The 9,999-nt window shown below is 32.6% G+C and overlaps 1 protein-coding gene across 1 annotated transcript; it reads left to right on the top strand.

Annotated features, from left to right (window-relative positions):
• The first annotated feature begins 3,040 nt into the window (after nt 1–3,040).
• On the top strand, nt 3,041–9,769 carry Tbh (Tyramine beta hydroxylase). Its single transcript, XM_077442874.1, has 10 exons — nt 3,041–3,133; nt 5,035–5,152; nt 5,238–5,461; nt 5,556–5,696; nt 5,771–6,037; nt 6,105–6,381; nt 6,462–6,628; nt 8,996–9,178; nt 9,265–9,452; nt 9,529–9,769. Exons 1-10 carry the CDS (start codon nt 3,041–3,043, stop codon nt 9,767–9,769), a joined length of 1,899 nt encoding a protein of 632 aa, XP_077299000.1.
• The last annotated feature ends 230 nt before the right edge of the window (nt 9,770–9,999 follow it).

The raw sequence follows: 9,999 nt of genomic DNA on the forward strand, positions 1-9,999 counted from the left end.
ACATATGTACATACATACATACATTCACCTACGTATATAAAAGTCTTGGAAGCTTTGCTTCAGGTTGCAATTTGATTATAATTTATCACCTCGAAATATTTATGCCTACAGTCTATTTAATGTAATGAGCGGACGAGTTTCCGTTACCGGTGTGTTTCTTCACACGAAAATTATAAAGACTAAATTATATTATTATATGAATCTTTGGTGTGTTATTTTTGATTTTTAAATGCTTTTTATCATTACGAAATTATGTTCACAATACATCTTATATCTATTTTAATAGCTACTAATTTACTGATCATTTTCTATTTTACAATTTAATTTAATTTGGTTAGTAATCATAGTATTATATTATTCTAATGTTAATCTACAGCATAATAGGAAAAAGAGCTCAAAAACCTATTTATCCTTATAAATGCTCATAATACATCTAATACATAATATTAATTAAAGACTTTCTAAAGTCGATGACCTAAAGCAGATTGTATTTAGGTAATCTGTGTTTAAACCTGAAGGGTATAGACATTTAGTTGTAATCACCGAGACTCTTCACAAGTGTGTTAGTATGGTTATTAGTGATTCTGTCTTAGAATCTACTGGTTAGTTTGTTAGTAATTTTTGTAACAAACGGAATATTATATATGGCATGCAGTTTTTTCAAGTTAGTATATATGGGTGTATTATAAATTATTTTTAGGTACATTGTATATTGAAATTCAATATATGTATGTATTACACACTAATTTGAGTATTCTATTATAATACAATTTCCAGTTAAACTGCATTATAATAATACATTTTTCACGCAAATATTGATCTCCGTACACACATGTATGTATATTACGAATCGTCAGGCCATTTGTGGAAATAATGATGGTAGATATAATATAAGAAATAAAGCGATCAAATGGGAATTCGTTGAAAATTCTCATGGAAAGGGACTCGCATAGGAATGCGAACTCCACAATGGTGGCGTCCCCTTATTGCATTCCGCAAATCCGCATTTTGAATAATTCACAACAGGTACTTCCAACTATTCCCAAACTACATATATATATATATATATATATATATATATATATATATATATATATATATATATATATATATATATATATATATTATATTTCATCCTTTTTTGTTTATTCTAATGTAACCATATAATTGGAATAATGTTTAATGCTACCACTATATGAATGTGAACTATTTTAACCAAAGAAGAGATCCCGTGTAGGCGAATTAAAATTAAAAATTATTTCTGAATGAACAACCCCTGTATTTCGAACGAAAGACATTACATGACATATGTACATAAAGTAGAAGGTTCCATACATGTAATATATGTACATATAACATAAAATATTTTATTACAGCCAGTCTTAAGAGGGCTGGACACCAGCGCCTTGTCCATACAAACGTATTACACTTCTCCCTTCCTCAATTATGGCACTAGAGAAATTATTTTTTAATATGCTATGGATATCTACCATTGGGTTGCATCTATTGTTTTATTTTTTTGATTAGTTATTTTTTATAGGAGCTAGGAGCCGCCAAACATCTATAAAATCGCCTCTTTTTTACACCCACGAAAAGAGTCCAGCGTGCTTATTTAACGGTCGATTTAAAAAAAATACGCGCATAGTTGCACAGAAAATATCTTTCTCATACCGATGATGATTTTTTTTTAAAAATTGGTCCAGTTTTGGAGGAGAAAATAGGAGAATACGAAATCTCGATTTTGTCGATTTAAAATACGAATTATCTGGTCGAAGCGTCGTATTCACTCAATATGTATATTGATATATATTGTTGCATTCACTCAATATATATATCGAAGAAAGGAACGGCAACAAAATTAAGGTTTCGGGTGTACAGCCCTCTTAATTTAAAAGTTCCATTGATATGATACAAAAATTGTATTTCTGTCATATTAAGTCTATCTATTTGTATCAAAGAATTATCTAGTGCGTTTTCTGTCAAAGGTTCGAAATCTTAATCGCAATTTTACCTTTAAACACCACTTGTTCCTCTCACACTATTCACGCAAATTTTTAAGCCACAAGATCGTCCTTCAATCTCCATCTCCATCTGCCCTCAATTTTTTCCCGTATAATGGGTGTGAGAAGTATAACAAGGGTAGTGGACATAGTGGATAGAGTAAAGAGATTGAAATGGCAATGGGTAGGCCACGTGGCTAGAAGAATGGACGAAAGGTGGACAAAAGAAGTGCTTGAATGGTACCCGAGAGAATGCAAAAGGGTAAAAGGAAGACTGCAGTGAAGATGGGTAACGAAATTAGGAAAATGTGTAGGGTGAGATGGATGAAACGAAGAGACGAATGGAAGCGTGTTGGAGAGGCTTTCATCCAGCAGTGGATGGTGAATGGCTTTAGGTGATGATGATGATGATATATTGGCTTTCTACCGCCCCTTGACAACTCACTAGCTAAACCGTTAAAACAGTTACTTTTTTCCCTCTCATTCATTACATTCAAATTTTAAACCTTTAATTTTAATTGTGCATTTAGATGTTCAAGACGACTTAAATTACTTATTTTTATAGCCATTATTAACTTCTTCTTTATTTATCTGTACTTTTCTTTCGTATATTTAAATCCGCTTTTTTATCATTCTAATATGAATTCGCTTATTCACAGTTAAGATTAATGCGCTTATTCGCGGAATTTGGAAGCATGCCTTAACATTTTCATCTTTTCTACCTTTAGATCATCTAATATTTTGTATATCATTCATCTTAAATCACAATTAAATACCGTAAGCGTACTAATTCTTCAATGACGAATAGTGAAAGCTCGTTATAATACTAGCGGATATTTACAATCATTAGTCGATTGTCGTTTCCTTTGGATATCAAAATTAGTGCAGTTACGTACATACATATGTACATACTTCCAAAAGTCCAGTTTCACATGAAGAAACTTCTTACGCAACTCGATTTTATAATCATTCTACCATCTTGAATCTTGCACTTTCACATGCTGAAATGAAAGATGGTAAATGACTGTAGATGATGACGAATGAGGCAGTATTTCCATATTATCAATACTTTCAACCCGCAAGATGCAGATTATTCATCTATAAATCCACATCTCCAACGTTTCCAATATTTTGTATAAAGTTTGAGTTAATATTCACATAGCATTTATTAAAAGTTCAAACGTTTAAAGTAATTATTTATTTATACTATTGCTACAGTTTTCATTTGAGAAAATATTTATATATTGTACATTTATACATGATATACATATGTATATATATTTTTTAATTCGCGAAAATTGTGTGAAAAGCTTACGATAAATGTAAATTTGTTTTATATAATACTCATTTAAATTCCAATAATACGTATTCATTTTTTTTAATAATAAACTTTCAACTTGGTTTTGTCTCCATTTTGACGCAGCAAGCGAAAATACGTGTAAAAATATACTTGTGTTATTACTGTTGATCTGCCCTCAAATTCTACATCAACCCTTTCATAATATGTCTAGAGATGCATTATTTAATAACGTTATGTAGAATTCGTACTAATATATGATATCAGACTTCAAAGCATTAATATACAGCTTCTTTACCTCTGTATTAGATGTACGTATACGTGTATAATATAAGTCTATAGTCTCTATAGTCTATACATATGTATAATCCCACACCACTAGAACGAATCGAAAGTATATAAGGGATGAAAATGGCGAGCCGCCTTTAGTAGGTTTGTACGCATCGGTGGTGGAAAACTAGTGGTATTCAACTATGGTAGTAGCTTGTGATAGTAATTTAAACCTTCTAACATATGTATTTTGATTCAATTAATTCAATTTTAAATACCTCCATACATTTATAATTGAACATTAAAGTGAACTTTGCATTACATGATTAAGTATGGGAGGAAATTGTAATGAATATGTTAAAATACATACAAATTTATTTATATATCTAATATATAATTTCGAAAGAGACTTCGTATGTAAGGTTTGGTTAGAAGAATCTGTGACCAGGATTGCCAGACGTCCCTATTTGAGCCGAGTTCAACAGAAAAATCCCGAGTCCCAAATTGCCTCTGAAAATCCCTACTTAACAAAATTTGTATATGTACAATAATGTGCGTAAATAGAAATGGTAAATTTCAATCCATTTAAGTCTTGTCCTTAAACCAAACATGAAAATCGAATTTTCTTCAGTTGCAGAATTAAAAAAAATTATTTAATATTATTTGCAATGTTGACCTTCTATACAAAGATGTCTGTTTATTAAACAAATTTTTATTTAAACATATTCTCAAACAAGTTAAAAGCTAGGATTTTTTTTTTAATAAAACTGTTATGATTGCATAATTTTTTGCATTTAAACCAAAATATAATTCCTGTAATTGTATCCATTATATTTTAATAACTGTGATCTCTGTGGATTATTATTAAGCGACTATTTTTTATATGTCCTCATCTACATATATACTTATGTATGTACTTATTTACATACATTATAATTTAATTAAAAATATTTTTTTCTTGATTTCTTCATTAATTCTTAAATTATTTTTTTTTTGATCGTTCGAAATAGTGAATATCCGAAATAGTGATTCCCGATTCCTGTTTCAGTTCCGGATTCCGATTTCATGTCGGATCTGGATTAATTTTTCAGTTCCAGTTCCGAATTCCTTTTTCAGTTCCGGATCCAGATTCCGATTTCAATTCCGGTTCCGGATTCCTGTTTCAGTTCCGATTCCAGATTCCTGTTTCAGTTCCGGAACCCAATTCCTCTTTCAGTTCGGGATCTGGATTATTTTTTCAGCTCCGGTTCCCTTATATATAATATTAAAAAAATCATCCGCTGTGTTTGTGTAATTCATTTCTGATTAGCTGTCGTTAAATATATATTTTTTTCGATTTAAATAAATTTAATAAAAAAAAAACAAATCAATGTTTACTATTAGATTAGCCATGCTTAAGCGGTTTATATTACAAATACTGAGCGAAGCCGGGTAAAACCACTAGTATATTATAATTATAATTTACAGTCAATTTCGAAACGACTCGGCAAGATGATTTTCATGTTGGGTTTGATGTCGGCTGTTATGGCAATCATCATTGATCCGGAGCACCGAATGCATTTGGAAACAGTTCTACCTCCATATGGTTGCTGCAATAATCAATTTATATGTACCATTACTTTTGCGTTTTTAAAACCAAAATTAACTTAAAATATAACATTCGATTTTAGGGATTGTGCCACGGCACGACATATATAAAGCGGCACTTTCTCCAAAGGGAGATGTACAACTGAGCTGGTGGTTGGACTATGCCACACAATTGGTTACCATAAGGGTGGATTTGAGCCCTGACGAGGACTTCGACTGGTTCGCTGTGGGATTTTCCGATTATGGAGATACGAAGAACGCCGATTATTGCATCATGAGACACCTTGATGACGTTGGCGTTATACAGGTATAGAAGTGTTTACCAACACAAATAAATTCTTTATCATTCTCAAGACATGATGGCAGATCTATAGCATGTAGTGAATTAAAAATGTTTCAAGGATTATATCGCCGATGGTGACGGTCATGTGACACTGGACAAGCATCAAGATTGTCTGAACCCAATTTGGAACCAAAATCAGAACTACATGCAGTTCTCTAGACACTTCGATACTTGCGACGATGAAGATTATATCATTGAAGTGAGAATTTATAGCAGTAGTCAATCGAAATAGTGGTTTCAACTGCTTTATAAATGTATTCGATGTAATTTCAGGAAGGCACCACTCACATCTTGTGGGCTGAAGGAAAGGGACTGTGTGGACCGCAACCAGATTCGCAAGCTACCCACAAAGGAATGGTGAGAGTACAACTGCTGAAGAACAATGCCACCGCTGAAACAAACCAGATATCAAGCATGGACAGTCGTCCGCTGGTCTTCGGCGTTGAAGATGTAAAGGTACCCGGCACAGATACGACCTACTACTGCTCCACCTTCAAGCTACCCGACTGGTTGCTAGAAAAACAACATCAAATCATCATGGTGGGTATCTTCCACACTCGCCGTATCAAATATCAAAAACGAATCGAAACAAACTTGATACTTTCAGTACGAGTCGCTGGTGACGCCGGGAAACGAGGGTCTCGTCCATCACATGGAGATATTCTACTGTGACGCACCCAATGATCATGTGGTCGAAAGTTATGAGGGACCTTGCGATCAGAAGCCACAGAGTGCCATGGTGTGCTCAAAGGTCCGAGCGGCTTGGGCTATGGGAGCCACACCGTTCCACTATCCGATAGAAGCTGGATTGTCCATCGGCGGACCTGATTCCAATCCTTCGGTTATGATAGAAGTCCATTACAACAATCCAGATATGAAAGACGGTTTGATTTGTGATATAATACATATTTGTACATAAACATATTAAAAAAAAAGGATAATTATACTGATCTTAAATGTATAGATTGGGTCGACAGTTCTGGAATTCGTCTATTGGTCACGTCAAAGTTAAGAAAGTACGAAGCATCAATAATGGAATTGGGCCTTGAATATACGGACAAGATGATGATACCTCCGATGCAGCAGTCGTTTCAACTTTCAGGATATTGCACTTCAGCTTGTACTAATACAGTTCGTATTCCCGTGATCATATTTTTTTCATATATTAGAACTGTTTCACGATTGGGGGGTTGTTTCAAATGCTCGTTACTGATACTGATTGACGTTAGAGATTGACTGAATTTGCAGATGTAAAGTATCAAACAAATATCATATCATACATATATCCGATATTCTGGGTGTCTGATTAAGATGACGTTCGCCGTACTATAACACTGAACAACAAAAAAAATTACCAGAGCGCAGACTAACCAATCTTTACTGAGTTTGACACACTGAATTCGAATATGATAATGATTTTTGTTGTTTGGGCCTCCTTTACAAGATATGAGGGTTTAAAAAAATGCGCAATTTTTACAGTTTTTTGGCTTTTGCTGTCTTTAATTCAAAATCTAGTATTGCTGTGCTCAAAGTAAGTATTGTAATCAATAGTCAGATGTTTTTTCTAATGATTGTAATTTTTTATTGTTTTAAAATACGTATAATTAGTTTTCTAGCGAATTTTAAAAGTCAAAAATATATATTTTTTCCGGTTTACGAATTCTGGTTTACGAACTTCCGGTTTACGAATTCTGACCAAAACCCTACCAGGTCTAAGTTAGTACATAAAGGATAGAAATATAAATTTTCAGCTTAATACGTTCAGGGATGTGGACAGAGTAGTGGGCACAACATTTTCGACCTTTCCTTTCTAAGAGAAAAAAATCTCACTTCTGGTTTATAAAATTTAATAATTTGTTTTTATTTTCATCTCATTGATACAAGAATTATACTTGAATTTTTTTGTGACGATCACACATGTTTAAGGGGTCGAACAAAATAGTGGAAGAAAAATCGAACAAGAGTAAAATGCCACTTCCGGTTGACAGATACTTACTAAATTTTATATATAAGTTGCTATTAAGCTTAAACTTTTAGATATGAAATTTCAGTTCAACAAACCAAAAGGTTTCTGAGAAAAACATAAAAAACCTCGATTCTCTAGAGTAAAAGTACTACTTCCGGTTCAGGTAGAAATATTTAAAAAATATAAGGTTATAAAAATTATTATTTCTATCATATTTAAAAAAAATTCAGTCTGATTCAGTTAGTGGTTTGGGAGATAATTGAATTCAAAAACTTAAAAAAAAGAGGACACCGTATAATTCTTGTAGCAGTGTGATGAAAATAAAAAAAAATTATTAAAATTTATAAACCGGAAGTGGGATTTTTTTCCTCGTGGAATGGTTGAAAATGTTGTGCCCACTACTCTGTCCGCACCCCTGAACGTATTAAGCTGAAAATTTATATTTCTATCCTTTGTGTACTTACTTAGAGCTGGTAGGGTTTTGGTCAGAATTCGTAAACCGGAAGTAGTATTTTTTTTAAAAACAATATTTCATTATTTTTTTATTATTTTATTTTGACCTTTTTAATTGTTTTAAGCTTCTTGATATTTAATGTGTATAATAAAAATAGTGATTTTAAGTAAAAATAAAAAAAAAATTACTTAATTTAATGAACCGGAAGTGGGATTTTTTTCCTCGTGGAAAGTTCAAAAATGTTGTGCCCACTACTCTGTTCGCACCCCTGAACGTATTAAGCTGAAAATTTATATTTCTATCCTTTGTGTACTAACTTAGAGCTGGTAGGGTTTTGGTCAGAATTCGTAAGCCGGAAGTAGTATTTTTTTTTAAAACAATATTTCATTATTTTATTTTGACCTTTAAAATTGTTTTAAGCTTCTTGATATTTAATGTGTATAATAAAAATAGTGATTTTAAGTTAAAATAAAAAAAAAATTACTTAATTTAATCAACCGGAAGTGGGATTTTTTCCTCGTGGAAAGGTCAAAAATGTTGTGCCCACTACTCTGTCCGCACCCCTGAACGTATTAAGCTGAAAATTTATATTTCTATTCTTTGTGTACTAACTTAGAGCTGGTAGGGTTTTGGTCAGAATTTGTAAACCGGAAGTAGTATTTTTTTTTAAAACAATATTTCATTATTTTATTTTGACCTTTAAAATTATTTTTATTTTCTTGATATTTATTGTTAGTGATTTTTAGTAATAAAAAAAATTTGAACAAAATCTGATAACCGGAAGTAGATATTTTGTTTTGTGCAAGTTTCCATACATTTGCGCTCAATTTGTATCGCTATCATAGTCATCAGTTCAATATCGAATTTTGTTTTGTAACCTTCTTATATTCATCAAATACATAGATAAAGTCATGGGTTGGTCACACCCGAATTTTTTTCATATAATATACCCCCCCGCACCCTAGAAAGTCATTCCTTAGTGGTCAAAAAATTTGCCCCCCACGCTGAGAAAAGCTGAAATGACGCCCCTGATATATTTTGTATATAAATTTAATATATTTGGTATATAAATTTAAAGGGTCTTCCAGAAGGTGGAATCATAGTATTTGGATCTCAATTGCACACTCACTTGACGGGAACGGCAGTCGAGACTCGCCATTATAGAGACGGGAAAGAGCTGCCGATGTTAAATCAAGACAAACACTACAGCACTCACTTTCAAGAGATTCGCATCTTGAAAAGATTCGTACACATAAAGCCGGTAATATAACATACATTATTATACACATGAATGTATGCATATTTCGATCGGTACGTATTGAGTCATGGGTATGTATGTGATTGAAGGGTGATCATCTCGTCACCTCGTGCAATTACAAGACCATGGACAGACCGAACATTACGTTTGGGGGACATTCGATACAAGACGAAATGTGCGTCAACTATATTCACTATTATCCCGCTACTACTTTGGAAGTTTGCAAGAGTTCCGTCAGTACTGAAGCTCTGAAGAATTTCTTCGATTTTGAGACTAAGTATGTTGATTTTTATTTTTTTGATGATGATGCAGTATGAGTGTTTTTTATTTTTATTTTTATTTTTGTTTCTTAGTGAAAATGGTGTGACAATTAACGACAATATGACGATGAGAGAGAAGTATGGAGCGATTCCGAGCTGGAGTCCGTTGATGGTGGACACGTTGACGCTCTTATTCGACAACCAATCGATCGCTATGCAATGCAATACTTCAAGCGGAGAACGATTCCCTGGAAAGTGGGATCCGTCTGAGAAAGATATTGTTTTGACTAGATTGCCGACGATAAATACAAGGCAATGTCCATCAGTTAAATAAGCCACTATATTATCTTGCTTGTTAATCAAATTAAATCATGTAAATTGTTTCATTTGTGTGTTGTGATTTAAACAATATTAAGAAAGAAATTCTTTTAACATCAATACCTATTGTATTGATGAATGTAAAATACTATAATGATCTGTATAAATATTTTCTTGAGCTGTTGTGTGAACAATAATTATTATTGTGTAAAAATTAATGTACCTACATTATGTGTATGTACTATA

Source organism: Arctopsyche grandis, chromosome 12, assembly GCF_051622035.1.
Source record: "Arctopsyche grandis isolate Sample6627 chromosome 12, ASM5162203v2, whole genome shotgun sequence".
NCBI lineage: Eukaryota > Metazoa > Arthropoda > Insecta > Trichoptera > Hydropsychidae > Arctopsyche > Arctopsyche grandis.